This window comes from Phocoena phocoena, chromosome 2, assembly GCF_963924675.1.
Source record: "Phocoena phocoena chromosome 2, mPhoPho1.1, whole genome shotgun sequence".
NCBI lineage: Eukaryota > Metazoa > Chordata > Mammalia > Artiodactyla > Phocoenidae > Phocoena > Phocoena phocoena.
This window is the reverse complement of record NC_089220.1, coordinates 26941880-26963200: the sequence shown is the minus strand read 5'-3', so window position 1 is coordinate 26963200 and position 21321 is coordinate 26941880. Positions and strand designations below refer to the sequence as shown.

General features: G+C 50.4%; 1 protein-coding gene and 1 non-coding gene across 2 annotated transcripts in view; both read left to right on the top strand.

The window, feature by feature from the left end:
• Window positions 1–14097: 14097 nt before the first annotated feature.
• JDP2 (Jun dimerization protein 2) overlaps window positions 14098–21321 on the top strand; it is a 30127-nt gene continuing 22903 nt past the window's right edge. Inside the window, exon 1 of the mRNA XM_065872055.1 lies at window positions 14098–14298. Within this exon, the coding sequence (XP_065728127.1) occupies window positions 14098–14298 (201 nt within the window). The remainder of the gene's footprint in view (window positions 14299–21321) is intronic.
• On the top strand, window positions 16850–16921 carry TRNAE-UUC (transfer RNA glutamic acid (anticodon UUC)). Its single transcript has one exon. It is a non-coding gene; the product is annotated as a tRNA-Glu (tRNA).

Below are 21321 nucleotides of genomic sequence, written 5' to 3'. Positions count from 1 at the left end.
GAGGAAGAAACTATCATACACAGGTCTCCATAATTTGCAGACTATATAACAGCTAGTCTCAACTTCTTGTTTGATTTTGTTGTACCATCCTGCCCTTCACCTAAGAATTCTCTGTGGCATTTTTTTTTTAATTAGCAAATTTTTAAAACCCTGTTTTTGAAAAATTTGTGATAACCCCATGGATCACCAGGGACACTGAAAGACTGATATTGAGATTGGCTTTGTTTATAACAGAAGCTGCAAAATCAAATGCCCCCAGAGTCTAGGCAGGCCATGTAAATGCCCTGGCAGGCTGGGTGGAAACTGTGTCAGACTGGGGTGTTTAAGTCCCATGCAAGGCGGCAGCTTCAAGCGGGCTACGGCCCATTGTTGCCATTAGGGAGTGCATGTTGTGGCAAATATTAACTGTTCACTAATATGTAGTTCCCTTCTCCTCCTGGTACATAGGAGGACTGAACTTCCCTGCCTCTTTGAAATTAAGGGAAATGGCCATGTGACTTGTTTTGGCCAATGAGATGTAAGCTAAAGTGCTAAATGTTACTCCAGGAGGAAATATTTAACTGCTGGTGCCTGGCCCTCTCTACCTCTCTCTCTTCCCATGCCATCCTGACCACGGATACACTTGCTGCTATGGAGGTGCCATACTGAGCCAACACCTGCAGGACAGCTGCCTTGAACAGTCACCTCAATCCACAGTTGTCTTGTGAGGGTGAGAAATAAACCCTTATCGTGTTAAGCCACTGAATTTTGGAGGATGTCTGCTACTGCCGCATAACCTGTCCTAAACTGACTTTTTTTTTTTTTTTTCTTCTGGAGGAAGAATCTAGTCCTTTCGATTTTTTTTTTCAGGAAATAACTTTTTAATTTTATATTGGAGTACAGTTGATTAACAATGTTGTGTTCATTTCAGGTGTACAGCAAAGTGATTCAGTTATACATATACATGTATCTATTCTTTTTCAAATTCTTTTCCCATTTCTTCGGTTGTTATATAATATTGAGCAGAATTCCCTGTGCTATACAGTAGGCCCTTGTTGGTTATCCATTTTAAATATAGCAGTGTGTGCATGTCAATCCCTAACTCCCTAACTGTCCCTTCCCCCCACACCCATAGCCATAAATTCATTCTGTAAGTCTGTGAGTCTGTTTCTTAAACTGACTATTATATGTTACCTGACTGATTTTTTTTTTAAGAGAATAGAAATCTAGATTTTTGTGTGTAATCTTCAAGTTAAAAAAAAAAAAATTTGGCCATCAAAGCCAAGTTCAGCCTGGCAGCTGCTAGTTTGCAATTTTGGGTCTACACAGTTTGAGTAGAGAATGGAACAATTAACAAATGATTTTTCTATTGTGCAACAATCCTGTCTGAACTCCTACAGTGCTTATAGTTGGCGTCACTTAGTAGCTTTTAGTTACCCTTGGTCTAGCTGTTTATAAGTGTTCAAGTTATTCTTCCTAAATAGATGGGAAATGGGGACAGGTGAGGAATCATGTCTTAAAGTTTGTGTATCTCACAGGCACAAAATATAGTTTCCATAAATCCTAGCATAAAGACAAGTCAATTGGTTGTTTACTCAGAACTACCACTTCCTCCATTGATACTGGAGAAACAGGTGTGGGGAAATAATTATTTTACCTTGTTGGTTCCCTTTTTCCTGTTTGCAAAGAGGTTGGGATTCATCAATGTCCGTTAAGCTTTAAAAGGCAATATCTAAATAAGTCAGAGACACAAAACCCAGTTTATTAATCAGGACTTTTCTAGTTGCAAGTAATAGGAAACCTAAATTCAAACTGCCTTAGGTAAGATATAATTTCTGTAATATAGAAATTATATTATATAAATTATAATATAGTTTCCTATAACTAAAAACTCCAGAGGTAGGGATGATGTCAGGCATGTCTGGATTCAGGAGCGCAGACAACGACACCTGAACTTGATCTGTCTTCCCCTCTGTTGCTGGGCTAAACTCTACTCTTCTTTGCATTAGCTTCACTCTCAGAAGACCCTTTCCACGTGGTAGCTTCAGGCATTTTCAGGTCCAGCTTCTGTCCGCTTCTCTTCCTAGCAGATCCACAAAATTCCTAGTGTCATCAGACTCACTTGGATATATGGCAATCTCTGAGGCAGCCCACTGGCCAGGGCTGGATGTATTAATTGGGACTTCTTTAGTTGCAAGCAATAGGAAACCTAAATTTAAACTGCCTTAGGCTGGGTCACTTGTCCATCTCTAAGAGCCAGTGGTAGATCAGCTCCAACCAGCAAGGCAGGGAGAAGCAGACCAATGTCAACATAAACGGGCCAATTTATGGTCTCTCTCCAGCCACTTCCAGGGGCAATAACTACGTAGAGGGGCCTAGTAGGGGACAATGTGGCTGTAGGTCTTGAAGCTGTGTTTACATAGCATTTTATATAAAGTTAAAAAGCATCCATATCAAATAATGGAGGAGACCTAATGGATATTATAGGGAGATTGAAGGGGCTAAAGACCTCCAGGTTACCCCTCGGTGCACCCCCTGTAGTATATTTAATTTGTGAGTGAAGCAAAGGCCCAGTCAGCCTGCCGGTGGCCTAACCACGTCCAAAGGCAGCCCTGGAAAGGATTGCTCTAACCAGGCACACTAATTATTGGTCCCTACACATAGACCAGTGTAGTTTTTCCAAGGTTCCAGACGAAGACGCATAAAGTAACATTGCCCCCATTCAGTGTTTTCTTCCATATAAACGTCCAAACCTCAGGCTCATGGGGGAAACATTGTAAGGCCGTTTCATAGTACCCAGGTTTGATGTTTCTGCTGTAGTAAAGGTGTAGTTGGCCTTTCTGGGGCTGAGAGTCATGTTCTTCCACAAGACTGTCAAATTACTACTCATTTTCTACTGTACCTTCTCTTAGGACCTTACTTTCTTTTTACTTGCTAACTTCAATGCTTCACGGGAGAGAGCTGACAGTGAAGGTGAAAATGGTCAGCCGATGTCATTGGGACCTGCTCTGTCTTTCCCTCCATAAGACCAGTCCTCTGATGCAGAAAGATTTCCCTGCACTGGGAATAAGAAAAGGAGCTCACTGTCCTCAAATTGAAGAGACCTGCTCACTGGGCTCTGCTCACTTGCTTCCATCGGTCTCAAGGCTGGTTGTTTCTTGCACTCCAAGAAGGCATGAACTTTTTCTTTCACTTCCTTTCTTCTGTGGGTGATGATCTGACATCACTCTGAGAAGGAGGCTGAAGGTCACTGAATATAAACACTGTCACTCCTCCCTGGCTGAGGCAGAAAGGCAGGGGGTTGGCTGAGCAACCAGGGGGTCTGGAGGAAGGAGATGCAAACCAGAATGCCAAGGTCTCAGGTGCCACATGTGTGCTTGAGGGCTCGGTGTCTCTGTGCCTTTACATACTGAAGGCACCGTGGAGGACGCATTTCCTCTGGAGTCACCCTTAACCATCTGCCACTCTTAGGAGGATGAAAGGTAGGAGTTCAGTTGGCAATGGAAGTTGTAAAGGGAAAGAAGGCCATTCGGGGTGGGCTGAGGGCGGCGGCTGCTCGCACGGGTGTCCGCCCGCGCGTCCGTGAGCGGAAAGGAGAAGCCTGCTGGAGTGTGATAAAAAGCCCAGGGGTCAAACTGTGCAAGCCATGGGGAAAGGGAAAGGGGTGGGGGGCTCAGGCTGCAGTCCAAGGAGGGCAGGTCTTTTGCAGCGAACCACCCCAGGGCTGAAGGGCGGCTGTGGTGGCCAGGTGGGCTAGTAGGCGGGGGTAGAGGCACCCAAACGCCTTGATCCTCTGCCCATCCTTCTGCCCAGAAAAACGAAACAGGCTTGCGAGATCATTTCCTCACTCAGTGCTTAAGTGTCCAAGGATGAAAATGTGTTGAAATCTCTCTCTCTCTCTCTTTCTCGGTTTGGGAAAAAAGAGCTAAGGACTGAGGAAGATGGTTCAACACAGGCTACGTCTGCTTCCAGGGCCTTTTGACTTGTCCGGCCGCCACCTTCTCGTTGCTTTCGGCCCGAGCTGTGTCTCGGGGTGGAAGCCGGTCGGCTGTGCGCTGGGGATGCTCTTACATAACCGCCCGCCGCGTCCTGCTTCCTCGCGCGCTCCTGCACCGCCGGCTGGGAGAGCCGGGGGCCGCGATGGAGTCAGGGCCGCTGCTGCGGGGCCGGGGCCGCCCCCGCGGGGAGCGGACCGCGAGGAGCCGCGGGAGGAGGGCGCGAAATGCGGCGGGGGAGGTGAAGGTCAGTGGGTGTGAAGCGCCGGATCCACACCCGCCTCCTCCCCTGTCCCCTCCTTCCCTTCCTCTCCGTCCCCCTCTGACGTCTGGAGCTGGCAGCTCGGCCGGTTCCGCATTCCCGACCCCTCCCCGCCGCCCAGGGGCCGCTATATAGCCGGGGCTGATGCAACCCGTCCCGCCGCCCGCCACAGCCTGCGGGAGGGACGCTCGGCGGCCGCGACGGGGGGGCGCTGGCGGCGGCGGACGCTGCAGCGGCGGCGGGGCTGGCGCCGCGGCGGCTCCCGGGCCGGGACGGGCCTGGGCACCGGGCGGAGCTCCGCGGCCGGGCGGCAGCGGCGCTGAGCGGGCACGGCGCCTGCAGCCGGGTCCCGGTCCCGGGGCCGCAGCCTCCGCCCTCGGCTTCTGCTCGGTGGGTGCGAGGGCACGCGCTGGGGGCGCCGGGCCGGGCTGGGTGGGGCGCGCTGGCCGCGGGCACCTGGGACTGCCGCCCCCGCGCGGGCGGAGAGCGCCGGGCCCCGAAACCCGAGCCCCGCGGGGAGGCTCCCGCAGCTCCGGGAACCCGCGCTGCCCCGGAGGGGGACGCTGCAGTCCGGCCCCTCCCGCCAAGGGTCCGCGAGCCGGTGGCTTCCCTTTGGTTCCCACCCTGGGACGGGAGGCTCCGTCCGCTCCCGGGGCAGCCGAGACTCTCTCCGTCTCCCTCCCGTGCTCTCCTCCCCCGTCCGTTTGCAGGGAGGTGCTCTCCTTGCGCGGCGGGGAAGGCGGGTGAGTGGGGGAGAAAACTGCCCGGGGAGATGAGCCGCGGGGTGGAGATGGAGGGTGAAAGGCCAGGGAAGTGCTGGGTGCTGGTGGTGGAGGGATGACAGGGACCTGCTGGCAAGTCTTGCCTGCCCCAACCCCGTCGCAGGGAGGAAGCACGGCCGCCTGAGGACCTGGAGGAAGGCACTGAGAAGGGCTGGGGCTCTCCATACAATGAAGAGGGCTTCTCTCAAGGCCATTGCTCCGGGATTCCCCCTCTGGGAGGGGGTCTCGGGGTGGCTGGGTCCCCTTTGGTCTCCCCCAGCTCCCAAGCCAGGTTACATAAGGAGGCCAGCCGGCTCCTCTAGGTAATGAGCCCAGACGGCTGTCTTCTGCCCCCCCCTCCACCACCACCAAAAGGAGCCTGAGCGGCTGTGGACCCCTGACCCTGCGGTTGCAGACCCGGTTTTGCCTGGGTCAGTGGTGGGGTAGGGGGGACAGGGAGGCCTCCGCACCTCTGCAGGGATGGATGGGCCATCCCTGCGGCTGGAGATGGAGAGGCAGGTAAAAGAGGAGCTCAACTGACCCCTCGGGTCAGCTCCCGTAGCAAAATTGCGTGACCCTTGCACTGGGCCTCTCCCCCCCACCTCCCCCCGCATCCAGGGCATTGGGCTGTGGCCTGACCACATGTGCTCAGGGCAGCTGGGCTCAGGTCTGCCTCTCTAAAAAGGGCTTGCAGACTGTGTGGGTGTGTGTTCCCAGGTTCAAATCTTCGTGGACTCCTCAGGGTCTTAGTTTGAGGAACTGTGAGAAGCTGAAGCTTTGAACCATGCTTGGGTGCCTGCTTGTCCTTTAAGGCCTTGCAGTGAACTGTGTTCACATGTTATCTCCCTTCCCCCCAACCTCCCTTCCCTGAGGGTTTTTTAAAACACCTCCCACTGTTTTCATCTTTCCAGCCAATCTGGCTGCAGTTTGGATGGACGCCTTATCTTCCGTTGCAGGTTTCTAGGGGAGAGTTTAACTAGGTATCAGGTGTGAGCATGGCTCTGATTTTATATAAACCTGACGACCAGGGAAGAGAAGCAAGATCTATTCTCGTGCCTCTGGCTGGTTAAGGTTTTGCCTTGTTTAAAACAGGGAGGACGGATTTCTCAAAGACTCTTCTGTTTCCCTTCTACTTTGGCTTCGGTTCAGAGTTGCAGGCAGCTCCAGAATTTTCCTGAAGAGCTGGGCGCTGTGAGATCTGAAGGGCAGCTGGAAGGCATGGATGTGGAGGCTTTTGACTTTTCTCCTGGGTGGGCTGCAGCCACCTCCAAGGAGATGTGTTGATAACTGGTAACAGTGTCCCCTAAGGAAGAATCTGGACAAGGATCTCTCCACTCACTCGCCACCTGGCTTTTGCAGCTACCACCTGTTTGCAGGATGTGTGGGCATCTTTTCCAACCTGCAGAAAACTTGGCAGAAGGCTGAGAAGGGCTAGGCTCTCCAGGCCTCGTTTGTCATGGGGCTGCTGGTGTTGCGACTGTCCCTCGCACAAGTGTCTCTGTTTCCAGCTCTGTTCTGGAAGAAAGGGGCCAGTGCAGACTCTAGGTTGGCCTGCTCTGTATTCATTCAGTCCCAGCTCAACTTGAGCGATCAGAGCCAGGGCTGAGGGCAAGCTACATTCTTTTCTGCTGCAGGATGCAGTTTGCTTTTTTTCCATGTGAACGAATTATGTTGGAAACCAAAATGGGAGGAAGAGAAAAATAGAGTGAGTGTATGTGGGTATGTGTGTGTGCATACCCTATATAGGCAGGGGGAGAGCAGCGGGCACATTATTTTTCCATTTTCCTTTAATTAAGGCTCTGTGGAGGTGTGTTTGAAAACAGAGGGTCTCCTATGCCTTTGAGGAGGGTGAGAACACTGTTTTGGCTGCGTCTTGGGCCATATGCAGTGTATGGTGGCCAATGAAACTGGGCCTGGCTCAATCTGTTGCTTGTCTTGGCAGTCGGTTCTGTGGCTTGTGTTACCAGCTCTGGAACTCACAGGCTGCCAAGCTCCGTGTGCCTGTGTGTGTGCACATACGTGTGTGCGCACGCTTGCTCTTGTGCGTGGGTGTATGGTTTGGCCTCCCAAAGCTCAGCGGAGACAAGCGCGTTAGCGACCCCCGGTTGGAATTTTCAGCCTGTGTTTCTTTACACTAATCGCTGCGGGGGGCCCGGCCAGAGCCCACCATTCTGGGTTTTTTTCCGTCTGTTTTCTTGCTGCAGCCCTTGGGATTCCATTCGTGGAGCTCCATTTCCAAAGCTTTAACTGGCCAATGGCATATTTTTTACAAAGGGCCAAAGGATCGGTCACATTCTGTGTGTGTGTCTGTATTATGTATGATGCTATGAACTCCTGGCACCAAGGAACAGAGATGGGGTGAGGTGGGAAGAGAGTCGAGAAGTCTGGCCTGCCGGCAGTTCTTTCCCAGCTTATTCTCGCTGCTCAGGATAAGGATCCTGGCAGAAATGACTTACTGTGTTTTTATTGAGCACCTACATTAGGCAGGGGAGAAAGCTGTGTTTACAGGCAGGGCTTGTCAAAAGCATTTCCCTGGTCTCCAGAGAAGAATCTCTCTTGGGGAGAGGTTCCAGTTTCTTCTATGGCTGGGATGGCTATGCAGGGATCAGGTTGTGTCGGTGGCTTCTCCTGACACCCACCACATTGCATTCTCTTATGAAGATCTGAGGAGTGACTCCTTCTAAGCAGTGCAGGGTTACAGTGGATTGAAGGACACAGGAGATGCTGGCGCTGTGCTTCTGGAGGCAGGCGTGGAAACCCAGCCAGCTGGGAGTGCCCTGTTGCCAGTGATCTATGCAGTTGTCTTCTGCCCTGTGAGATGGAGGAGGACTTAGGAGAAACTGAGGCAGAGGGCAGGTGCTGGGTCTCATTTCTGCACCTTTGTACCCAGCCCTGATCTGCCACCTGTTGTTTCTCTTCTGCAGTAACTGCGTGGATGCAGGATGGTCCTGCCTCCTTGAGATTTAGAGTTGGAAAGTGGGAGAGCAGAGAATTCTCTGGGCTGGATCTCCAGAGAATCCTCCGGGGATCCTCCTCATGGCCATAGGAACGGGAGACCGGTGTTAGATGGGAACTGGGAACTGTGCAGAAGGGACCTTGAGGGGTCATCAAGCACTAGTGTTGCTCCAGGAAGGAAGGCCCTTGAAGCTACGCTGACTTCACACTCACCAAGTGCGGGTGCCGTTCCAGGTGCTTTCCAAGTATTAACGAATTTAATCTTCTTTTTAGCCTTACAGGGCAAATAATGTTATTAGTCCCATTTTGCAGCTGAGGAAAGTGAGGCACAGAGAGTCTCGGGAACTTGCCCAAGGTCACACAGCTAGCAGGGGCAGAGCTAGGATTCACACCCAGATGATCTGGCTCTGGAGTTTCCACTTTAACCTGCCTCACTCTCCTGCCTGCAGAGCTGAACCAGCCATCGGAGTTGGTCTTTTGCTGCTTGCCCTTTTCTCCCTCTTGGAGCTTCACCATCCTTTTGCTCCCTGCCTCCTGGATCTCCTTGACTTTTGGAAGCTGGGGGACCTGCATCATTTCAGATTCCAGGAGAGAGGTCATCCCAGGTGATTCCTTAGCTCCAAGAACAGATTTGGTGTTTAATTCTCCAAGATTCATGATAGTACTATGCTCTGTGATGACTGGCCTGGCACCTTTCTGCCCTCTCTGCGCCCCGGCCCCTGCCATGGACTGCTGCCCTTCACATCTTTCTCCTGGGAATCTTCCCAGGCTCCAGCTCCCAAGACCTCCCACCTGTTGATTTCAGTTGCCAGTTACTTGCTCTTGACTTCCAACTGCACTAGTGCTCCTGGGGCCTGACCCTATGAACTCCCTTGCTCCTTGAGCTGCCCTCACTCACCTCCACTTTTTTTTAGCACCAAGCCTTGCAGCCTTAGGCTATCTGCACTCATTTGCACACCCATTCCTGCCTCCTGATGCCAGTCCAGGCCAGCTGTTTGCCTGGAGGGGAGCAAACCTTCTCAAAGAGACCCAGGGATTTTAGAGCCTTCCTTAAACTTTTTTCCTGTGGACGGACAGAAAGTTCATGATGCAGATCCTAACTTTCTCTTGATCTGCCTTTAAAAAAGAAAATCTAGGGCTTCCCTGGTGGCGCAGTGGTTGAGAGTCCGCCTGCCGATGCAGGGGACACGGGTTCGTGCCCCGGTCCGGGAAGATCCCACATGCCGCGGAGCGGCTGGTCCCGTGAGCCATGGCCGCTGAGCCTGCGCGTCCGGATCCTGTGCTCCGCAACGGGAGAGGCCACAGCAGTGAGAGGCCCACGTACCGCAAAAAAAAAAAAAAAAAAGAAAATCTATCTTTGCCATTCTAGATGAAGATGCCAATTACTGGGCACTTTCTAATACGAGTAGCCTTTTACGATTTTGACACATCAAAGCAAGACTATTGTTTATTTATAGATACTCCCATTAAAGAATATGATAATATCTTACAGATTTACATACAGTAAACAAGAGAAGAAAATAAGGGAAAAACTTAAGTTTTTAAGTTATCTCTTCATTCTTTTGGCTGAAATGACTTCATCTTAATATCTCCCATCAGGGCCCATTTTCTGGACTTGAAGTGTTTTGTGACTTTTTTTTCTACTTGTACAAGGCAGCATCCCAAATCGTGTGCCTACGAGTCCCTGAGGAAGTCAGGATAGAGAGATACAGATATCAGATTTTTTCTTTAGGTTCTTTTCCCTCGGATCCACCTGATCCCTGTTTCTTTCAAGCTGCCTCTCAGGAAGCTGCATCAAACCACCCCAAATCTTAGTCTCAGCAGCAGCTTAGGGTCCACTTGTGACCTCCAGAATGCTTTCTGTCTTATTCATGCCTTGCTTGTCAGTCTCATCTTTGATCTGTGCATCACCCGGTTTTTCTTCATTGGCTGTTTTCCAAGTTGTTCCTGGTCAGTGTCCTGAATTGCCAGTCTTTTTTTTGAATTTATTATTTATATTTATTTGTTTGTTTATTTATTTATTTATTTATTGATGTACGCGGGCCTCTCACTGTTGTGGCCTCTCCCGTTGCGGAGCACAGGCTCTGGACGCGCAGGCTCAGCGGCCATGGCTCATGGGCCCAGCCGCTCCGCGGCATATGGGATCTTCCTGGACCGGGGCACGAACCCGCGTCCCCTGCATCGGCAGGCGGACTCTCAACCACTGCGCCACCAGGGAAGCCCTAAATTTATTTTTATACGGCAGGTTCTTATTAGTTACCTATTTTATACATATTAGTGTATATATGTCAATCCCAATCTCCCAAATCATCCCACCACCACCCCCCTCCCCGCTTTCCCCCCTTGGTGTCCATTCGTTTGTTCTCTACATCTGTGCCTCTATTTCTGCCTTGCAAACCGGTTCAGCTGTACCATTTTTCTAGATTCCACATATATGCGTTAACGTACGAAATTTTTCTCTTTCTGACTTTCTTCACTCTGTGTGACAGTCTCTAGGTCCATCCACGTCTCTACAAATGATCCAGTTTCATTCCTTTTTATGGCTGAGTAATATTCCATTGTATATATGTACCACATCTTCTTTATCCATTCGTCTGTTGTGGGCACTTAGGTTGCTTCCATGACCTGGCTATGGTAATAGTGCTGCAGTGAATGTTGGGGTACCAAAGTCTTTTTGGATTCTAGGCCTGTCTTTTGAAGCACAGGCACTATTTGCCGATATGGGTCATCTGCCAGTGTATAGCGTTTGCTCTTTATTTATGCATCCCAGTTACTAATGGAGACATGGAGGGTGTTTATCTTCCTTATGGACTTCTGGGCCCCAGAGGGAAGAGACTCTGGGTTCTTCCCTTACAACTTTTAGTGTGTACTTCTCTTTCTCCCACTAAATTGTTTCTGTATGGAGTAACCAGTTTGGGAGATGATTTCACATCTTGTCATCTTTCCTCTGTCTTCCTTGAAGTGGGTAAATTCCTCCTGGCTGTTATTGGTTCCCTGTCACCCGCCCCCCCGCCTTTTATAGATTCCTAAATCACATCAACTTGTTTTATTTTTCAAATCACCCAAGTTGCCTTTCAGCCTTGGCTCATCAGTCAGCTCCTTCCAGTTAATGGGGATCCAGTTATGAAAGGCAGCTGCTTTAGCTCCTCCATCTTCGGCCCCCCACCCCCGGAGCCCTTTAGGATGACTTCTCACTGGTGAATGTCAGCTGTTGTGGTTGTCTCCTAGGAATGGCATGTGTTAAGGACTTTGTGGTTTGTATCTGAGCAGTTAGGGGCACCCTTGAGAGGAAAGGCAGGAGAGGGGGATTTTTTGTTTCTGCAGAGGAAAACCTGGTGCCTAATTCCCTGGGTGAGGGTTGTCAGTGGGACAGGTTCACAGGGGAGCAGGAATGGTAAGAATTCATGGGGCTGCAGCTCCCAGTGGGTGCTCCCTCTGGCAGGGGGGTTCTCACAGTAGCAGAGAATTCATTATATTTTGGGATCATGTGTTAGTATCTCATTTATACCTTCTGTTTGAAAATAAACAGAAGCTGCAAGCCGAGCCTATCATTCCCAGAACAGAGTGGGGTCTGGCTTCCATCTCCTGAGATGGCTCTGGCGGGGAAACGTGCAGAAGCCTCTGGAGGATTTTTCTTGGGGTCTACCGTGGGAACGAATAATCTGGAGGTGGATAACAAGCATATAAACTTCCAGAGACACATCCTTACCCTACTCACTGAATTTTGCTCCGCCATGAATTTATCATTTGTTTCTTCGTTCATTCATTTGTCAAGTATTTGTTGATTATCCTTTCTGCGCCAGAAATGTGCATTACTCACCCCTTGAAATCACCCCTCCACTCGCTAAGTGGCCACATGGCACATTTTGCCCCACATGAATGGGTCCTTACGGTATCGGGAGGTTCTGGGGCTCCTGACCAAGGAGGGGATTTTGCACTATATTTTTGCTTTGCTCCATACCTGAGGTGTGATGCCTCTCTCCCCTGGTAGGGCTTTGTGTCCAGATGAAACACCAGGCATAGGACATTTTCAAGCTTCCCATCTCCTGTCCATTTTGACTAGCTCAGTTAAACATCCTTCCTGGGGTTGCTGACTCCTTGTAGCATCAGTTCAGGTCTAGAAGGGGGAGTTTTGTAGGTTTTTTTTTCCCTCTTCTGAGGAAAAGATATGAGTTTCCTTTGTCAGTTTGACTCAGGTAGCCTGAAATCACCCCCCTCCGCTCCCCACCCCCACCCCCCACCGCCTGCCAAATACCCACATGGCTGGGTCCAGGCATCATTTCGCCACAGAGGAGTGAGTCCTTACACTGGCCCCTTTCTTATTCTCCCTGGAGGAGTTCCGGGGAGACATGTAGCTCATCCACCATGCCCCAGAGCAGCCTCCTGGCGTGGCAGCCTGCAGCCCTCTCTGCATTGCAGGCCTGGCTCCAGAGGGTGGAGGGAGTGACTTTCTCACTGAAAGTGGTCTGACGGACATCACATCTTCTCTGTCTTGCCAAATGCACCCCTTTCTATGGGAAGAGAGAGTGAAGATAGAAAGATAGGTCAAAGCTTCTCCCCCAGGATTTCCAAGACAGATGAAGTTTTAATTTTATAGCCCTGTGCAGCGAGGCGGGAAGGGGGAGAAATTATTATTATTTTTTTTTTTTTAATTTTTGACCGCGTTGGTCTTCGTTGCCGCACGCGGGCTTTCTCTAGTTGCGGCGAGCGGGGGCTACTCTTCATTGCTGTGCACGTGCTTCTCACTGTGGTGGCTTCTCTTGTTGTGGAGCGCAGGCTCTAGGCTCACGGGCTTCAGTAGTTGCAGCACGTGAACTCAATAGTTGTGGCACACGGGCTCAGTAGTTGTGGATCACGGGCTCTAGAGCACAGACTCAGTAGCTGTGGCGCACGGGCGTAGCTGCTCCACGGCATGTGGGATCTTCCTGGACCAGGGCTCGAACTCGTGTCTCCTGCATTGGCAGGCAGATTCTTAACCACTGCGCCACCAGGGAAGCCGGAGAAATGATTTTTTTTTTCCTTAGGGTTAGAATCCAGAGGCAGTTTTGTACTGAAATGCTACTTACAAGGCTGTTTAGAAGCCAAGACTGTGCACAACTGACCTGTAGTGTTCTCAGTGCCGCTTGGCTCATAGTAAGTGGTTGACAATTGGACGGACGGATGGATGGATGGATAGGTAGGAGCCCTGTTAAGTGGCCAGAAAGTCTGGCTTTATTAGCAGACAAGCTTTCTTCCCTGCCATCTGTGCCTTGAAAGGATAGTTTCTTACCCATGAGCTTCCCCCAGTGAAAAGAACGAAAAAGAATTCCCTTAGTGTTGACCTGTCTACTTTATGTCTTTCTTTCATGCCTGAATCTGCCTTCCTTTGCAAACCTTGTGGGTCTGGTGGAGCTAGAATATGTGTTGCCTTTGAAAGTGAAGAGCCCGTGGAGGACTTTTCTCGTACTGGGCTCCCCTGGGGAAGCACATGCTAATGAATTCCATCTCCCGTGCCTCATAGATGCAAGATGCACACACTCACACACACATTCACTGTTAACTTAGATCTGCTTCATCTCGTATTCAGGGTGTCTTAACAAGTATGCGGAATGGGATGTGTGATTTGAGGGGAAGCACCATGACAGCCCCAAAATAGCTCCCTCTTAAACAGGTGCAAAGGTGCTTGAGATGCCTCCATTCTGATCCATTCTCTTCGGAGGCAGCGTGTTGCAGTCTATATCCAGCTCCTCCGGTTTTAACTGTGTACAGTCTGGAGCGAGTTCTTTTTTCTAAGCCTTGGCTTCTTCCTCCGTGTCATGGCCTCTGACCCAGTCTTAGGGGACTGATGGAAGGATTACCGCAGTGCCCAGCCCATAGCAAATGCTGAATCAATGTGGCCTGTGATTGGGTTAAGCATTGCCTAAGTGCCAACAGTAACCTTGGTGTGAATTAACCGATCAAGTTTCCCTCAATAACAGAATGGACTTAAGGGCAGGAAGAGCACCTTAAGGTGGGGAAGGGGTTTAGGGGGACATTGGTGAAAGAAAGGGTGAGGTCCTGGTGAGACACAGGGACTTAAACCCCTCATGGAACCTCTCACCCGGCTGACAGTGCCTGTCCTGCTCTTCTCCTGTCCACTCCAGGCTGGACTGCCGCTCCTCCTGCTATGATGCCTGGGCAGATCCCAGACCCTTCCATGACTGCGGGCTCTCTGCCAGGGCTCGGCCCCCTGACCGGACTCCCCAGCTCGGCTCTGACTGCAGAGGAGCTGAAATACGCCGACATCCGCAACATTGGGGCCATGATTGCCCCTTTGCACTTCCTGGAGGTGAAACTGGGCAAGAGGCCCCAACCCGTGAAGAGTGAGGTGAGCGAGCCTTGTTCCCCCAGGGCAGGATCCTGGGGGGAGGGTAGGACGCCTGGATTAGTGTCCTAGGTCTAGCCCTAAACTCACCGTGTGACCTAAGCCTTGCTAACATGGGGTCTGAGGACCAGTAGCATCCATGTCAGTAACATCTTGAGGTTGTTAGAAGTGCAGGATCTCAGGCCCCACCCCAGACTGTCGGAATCCGACTCTGCGGTTTAACAAGCTCCCCTGGGGTATTCAGGGCCATGTTAGCGTTTGAGAGGCACTGGGCTAGGGCAGGATGCCCAACCTATCTCTGGTTCTTTGAGGGGCAAGGGAAGAGTGATTAATAATAAAAGTATTGAATAATAACATTTGGCCATCTCTCTGGGGTGCTGGGGGTGGGGACAGGGGAGATAATGGGAAAGTGCACATGCTTTGGAAAGTATATACGGCAATGCCAGTATTGGGTTAGCTTCAACAGTTATTATCATTGGTCACATCATTGTCTCTGTTGCTCTTGGCCCCAGGCTGGAGCTGAAAGCAGGAACTTGGAGGAGGGGTGGTGTGGGCTCCCTTCGCAAGCTGCTGCCAGAGCTGGACTTGGCCTCAGTGGCCCGCCACCATCTGCCTTAGCTGGTGTTTGCAGAGGACCCACACGTGGAGCACGCCATCCTCGGGTCCCTTGGAGCTGCAGTGCTCTTGAGCCGTACTTGTAGAAGAGTAGCTTTTCCCTGGGGACCGGGGCGAAGCAGAAGTCCCCAGCGTGGGTGAGCATCAGTGCTGGGCACGCCCCCGGTCACTTCCCCAGGGCTGGTGATTTGTCCAAAGGCCTGCCCCAGTGAGGTCCCCAGCGGAGCCATTTCTTCAGAGGCCAGACAGAGTAGCTGCCCGCCCGGAAGGGAGAAGGAGCCGGTGGTGGGAGCTGGAGAGCTGGAGAGGCGGCTGGGCCAGAGGCCTGGGGGGAGGCAGCTGAACGGCCGGTGCCGGGCCGCCCTGCGGGGAGGGAGCCTTCACAGACAGAGGTGCGCCCGGATGGGGGCTCATCCTGTGGGATGGAGCTCACAGGGCTGGACGTCCCAGAAAGGGGGACTCTTAGTGGAGAAAGGTGTCTGGGTACCAGCAGGGGGAGTCGGGTATTTAATGCCATTCCTACCCTGCCCCCCTCGCCCCATAAGTACCATAAAAATTGCACAGAAGGGCTGCTGGGGAGCTCGGCCGGGGGTGGCACGCTGGCTGTTGGCGGGCCGGATGTGGCTCTCAGGTGTGTTTTGTTTGGCCTGCGCAGTGTTTTAAAAGAAGCTGGAACCAACATTTCACTTGAAAATTTGGATTTCAATCTTTGATTACAAAGCGGGAAGATGTGGCCACACCGTGCCCTGTTCTGGCACGGCCAGGAGCGGGGGAGCCGCTTCACTTCTTTGCTCTCTCCAGTCTCCCACAGGCCCGGCGCCTCCCTGTTCCTCTCGATTTTGCTTTACACTGTCAGTTTTGCTTTTGTTGCCGCCGGCTGCCTTCATTTACCTTGGACCGCGTGGCCCCTACTGTAGACATCTGTGCTGGAGACACCTGGATTAGGTGCCCTGTAGCTGCCCACTAAAGACGGTTGATTACAAGATGAGAGTTGACGGGTAATTATATTCTTCTGAATTGATTTTGTCAATGAGCGTGCTGTGGATAGCACTTCCTGGCTTAGTTAGTGCTCTGTGTTCTTTGTGGAGAGCCCTTATCTTTGGTCTTGTGCTATTTTGCCTTCCCAGGCCCAGAACTTGAAAGCATTCATTTCTGGGTCATTCCATAGTATTTAAAACCAGTAGCTGAGCAGGGGCACTGAGGCTGTGGGGTTGATGAGGGGCCGGTGCTTTGGTCTCTGAGATCTGCCTGGAGGCAGGGGCTGAGTTACCACCTCCCCCCTCCGCAAAAGGTACCAGAGGAGCTTTCTTTCTTTCTTTCTTCCTTTCTTTCTTCCTTCCTTTCTTTCTTTCTTTCTTTTTTTTGAAAAGGTCTTTATTTGGATTGGGTATTTTTACATTTCACAGCCTCCCCCAAATTGGTGACATATGCCCTGTACCTGACAGTGACGTGCCGTCCTCCCAGGCACCCACAAACACACACCATCCAGGCTGTGAAAATAACAAGCCATTTTTAGGGCATATTTGCATGTCCCCTCCCTCGCTGTCAGACTGCAGTGTAGTGGGTGCTGGCATGGAGTAAGGTCAGCCCTGCACTGGGAACCGACCTCCGATGTTCTAGGTCAGACCCAAGATGGGTGGGGGTTCATTCTGAGAGCAACTGAAAGATAAAGGGGGTTGGGAGAGAAACTTGCAGCTGGAGAACCTTATGTCCCGAAGATTTATTTGCATATGGCACACTGCCTTTGGTGGATTTTCACACTGGCATTTTGGACTACTAAAACTTTCTTGAATAATAATAAGATATGAGCTCACATTTATTAAACGTTTAATATGTAGCAGGCCCTGTGCTAAGGGCTCAACATGTAGAGTCTTGTTTATTCCTTACCAGATCCTGGTGATCTGGTTCTCCTCATTTTAAGGAAGAGGAATTTGGGAATTCCCTGGTGGTCCAGTGGTTAGGACTCAGCTCTTTCACTGCTGTGGCCCGGGTTCAATCCCTGGTCAGGGAACTGAGATCCTGCAAGCCGCGCGGCACGGCCAAAAATAATAATAATAAAATTGAAAAATTGAAAAATAAATTAAAAAATAAAGAAGAGGAATTTGAGGTCCAGGGAGGAGGAGGTCAAGTCACTCGGGGTCGCACGGCTGGAAGGTGGCAGAGCTGGGCCCTGCGTGGGCAAGACGCTGCTGCTGGGATAGCGGTGTGCACCAGGCACAGTGCTGGGTGCTCTCTGTGCAGCATCTTGTCGAACTCGCATGAGAACCCTTTTGAGGTCATTATTATTGCTGTTGTTATTGTTATGTCCACATTGTGGATGCAGTCAACAAGTCTTGGGGACATCCAAGGTCACGCAGCTGCGAAACGAGGCCAGGCAGTCTGACTTTGCAGCCGAAGCTTAAACCTTATGCTATGCTGCCTCCTGTGCTCTCTGCCAGACTTCCAGGCTCTAATCAGTACTCTGTTGGGCTGGGGAAGCCGGATGAACCTGGCCCCAGAATCCTCCATCATTTTGATGACACGCCCAGATTAACGCTGAGCCCGTCAGTTCTGCAGCCGTATCGTCTCCCAGGCCCCCGGAGAGAGGACGGGCCGAGCCGCTGTGCAGGCAGCTCTGTCCCAGCTGGCTCTTGGGCTGTCCGCCGTATAGAGGCCAGCAGCCTCTTGGGCCATGTCCAAATACATGAAGCAGTTGGGTAAAAGAAAATCAGAGGAATTAAGTTAAAGGACGGGTTTTGTAAATGATGAAATGCTTTGTGCTGATGTTTTTATTGGCTTGGCCAAAAAGTTCGTTCGGGTTTTTCTGTAGGATGTTACGAAAAACCTGAACGAACTTTTTGGCCAACCCAATATTATGGGGTTGTCACATCACGTTAAACCATTTTTGTGGAGGTGCTGCCCCACAGTCCATTTGTCCAACAGATACATGCTAAGCACCTACCATGTGCCAAGCACCGGGCCAGACACTGGGAACTAAACCATAAGCAAAGTCGACAAAGTCCACCTTCTCTTGGACTATGTATTGGAGTGGGGATATCCAAAAATAAGCAAATTCATATACAATATAAAAGGCCAGGTAGTGGTCCGTGTCATGAAGAAAAGCTGAGAAAACCAAGTGGATGGGAAGTGGCCAGACTGCTCGTTGTGAGGGTTGGCTAGGGAATCTGGGCACGTTATATTGTGGCTTATGGGATTTTTAGAGCCGATGCTTCTCTCTTTCTCTTTGTTCTTTCCTTTTCAATACTCCTTTTCAAGACAGCTTTGCTCTCTGGCTTTCTCCAGAGCTTTCCTTCCTTCCTCCACTTTTTGTTCTGCAGCCCCTTAAGCTGGAGTCCTCCACCAAGCACTCCCTGTTGTCCTGGAGATCTCGGCCCTTCCTGGGTGGGTCATCTCCGAGTGGGCTGCAGTGGCCATGCCCTGCCTCTGGGCCTGGAATGCATTTCCAGTAGTGGCGGAGGGAGGCCAGAAGCCCTGCCCTCGTGTGTGTGCACGTGTGCATGCAAGCACGCATACACACACGCAGAGCAAGCAATGACCTCACAACCTGCTGGATGGGACCCCTCGCCCTCTGTGTCACTCTGCAGTGCTCTAGAGGGTACTCAAGTTCAAGAGAGTCTGGATGACCTTTTAAGAAAGAGATTGCAAACTGTCATTCCATGGGCAGGAGTCAGCCTACAGATGAATCTTGTTTGGCCCTCACAGTGTGGGGTTTTTTTTCTTCTTCTTCTTTTTTTTATTGAATGAGTTGCTATATTTAAAAGCCAGGAAATGTGGACTTTTTGGCTTCTTTAAAAAACCCAGAATATCTGGGCACTCTAGACCTACACCCTTATATGCAACGAGAAGCTGGAGCTGAGCTCACTGTATTGGCATGTGGTCCTCATTTCTCCGCAGTCCCCACCGCCTCCTGTTGCCTTTCCCAGCCCGCTTCACAATGCCTATTGTCACCAGCCGGCTTTTGAGTTTGTGTCCTGTGCTTAGGTCCCAAGGATGGGGACTACATCTTCCATTCCTTTTTACTTCCACCAGTCGGTGGACAGTGCCTGGCCTGTAGACTGTTTAACACATGCTTGTTGGTTTGAACATTAATTAGCTGTGTCAACTTGGCAAGTCACTTACACTTTCCATCCCTTGGTTTCTATATCTCCCAGTTCTCACCTCCAAGCATTTGTCCCTTTCTTTTTCTATTTCTGAACATAAGCGACTTCAGGCCAAAGACAAGAGGACACAATGAAAATCAAACCAACCATTCCCAAACTTGGTTGATCATCAAAACCACTTGGCAAACTTCTTATGAATCCAGATTTCCAGACCCAACCTGGGGCCCATGAACTCAGAATCTCAGAGGGCAGAGTCCAGGGAATCTGTGTTTTTAGTAGGCCCAGAGAGTACTTGGCTACATTTGGGAACCTGACTTTATCTGTTTGTACTTCTTGTTCTCTTCTGATCCCTATCAGGGAGGCTTCTGAGGGTGTCCCCTTGAGGAATCAGTGTGTGCATTCCATCGTGGATTCTGTCTCTCCAGCACATCCTGCATGTGGTGACAAGATCCTTCTCCTCTCCTCTTGAGAACAGGAGAGGAGACTTAGCTGTTCGTGGATTTCACATTGGCATCTCCTAACTTCTCCAGGGGCCCTAGAGAACATTTAGAAGGCTTTCACCTTTGGAAGAAGTGGGACTTCGAATCCATGAACTACAGTGTGTCTTGGAAGGTGTGCTCACCCTAGGAGTTTGCTCACCAAAAAGACCAAAATGTTCATCCATGTTTAGCCTGAGCATAAAAAGTTTCCCCAAACCAGCTGATGTGCTGGGTAAATGTTGGCATAAGCATGCTTATGTTTTTGGTGATTTAAAACATAAAGGCAGCCCACTGACGTTTTTTTAGCAAGCCTTGCATAATTGGTTTTTAATTTGTGGCTCTTTGGAATAGCATTGGCCTTCTTCCCTCTGACTCAGACGCTTTTTCTGTCTCATACTTGCTTGGCAGAGAGATCCAATCTGTCCCTTCTTGGAATAGAGTCTCCCAACTCATCTTTGAAATCCTAAATTTCCACTTTAGTTCCATCACTTTGTTAGCACATTTTCCAAAGCTGTTAGCTTTTTTTTTTTTTTATCTTTAATCATGTAATTTGAGGGCAAACGAGTGATAGCTAAAGGCAACCATGCATGTGTTTAACTTTGGTCCCTGTGGTATTGAGTCTTATTTGATACCATACCCTGAGCATTCACGAGGGTTCCAAATCTCTTATTTAACATCATAGGTTGGTCACACCCGCTGTTGTCCTAGCACTGGGTCCCTTGGAGAGGTGGCTGTAGGGACATGGCTGGATCTGTATGTTCTTAGCAGAAATCAGACGCTTCTGAAAAGTTCAAGGAGTTCCATGCTGCCTTCTTAGATCTCTGTTTTAAGATGGGGATAATGATAGCACCTACCTTCTAGTGCTGCTGTGATAATTAAGTGAACTAATGCAGGTAAAGAAGGGCTTTACATATGCCTGGCACTTAATAAGATACACAACAAATGTAAGACATGATTGGGATTACTTTTCATATGTGTGGATCAGGCAAGTTAGTTTTTTTTTTTTTTTTGCGGTACGCGGGCCTCTCACTGTTGTGGCCTCTCCCGCTGCGGAGCACAGGCTCCGGCCGCGCAGGCTCAGCGGCCATGGCTCACGGGCCCAGGTGCTCTGCGGAATGTGGGATCTTCCCGGACCGGGGCACGAACCCGTGTCCCCTGCATCGGCAGGCGGACTCTCAATCACTGCGCCACCAGGGAAGCCCAGCTGGTCTTTTTTGAGCGCAGTTTCCTCATTTGCAAAAGGGGGAAACTGATGCTCATGGAATTTCGTTGTGAAGTTTACTGTGTGTAGAGATAACCTTGACTACAGTGCATTACACCTGTAAATCACCTTTACTAGGGACTGAGTCCACTTGCAGTGAATCACACTACAAATTCTGACAGCACTTGTCTTTCCAATGTCTTGTACCCATGACCTGGGTTTCAGGGAAGCAAGCAGACCTTCCTGTTTCTCACTGTTTATGTATTGATAGTTTAGATGCAGCCACAGTTTTAGTTACCATCACAAACTGTGAATGAAAAGGCCCTTCAACCCTGTGATTTCCACTAAGCTGCCCTGTGTGACCCCTTATCTTGTTTCCTGTGGTGTTGAGGATTCTCATGGATCCTCAGTTTTTTTAGCAGCCCTATGAAGTGGCCTCTTCTATCAATGCCGGTCATCTTACGTTGGTGTCCCCAGACCCACTGGTGATATGGACTCAGAGTTGGGAAACTGAGTCCCCTCTCGGGTCCTTCTCTGGCTGAACAACTCTGGAGCCAGCCAAATCTCTTTCCCTTCAACTGTGCCCAAAAGACATAAGACAACTTCACTTGAGCTTGGAGCTCGGAGACCT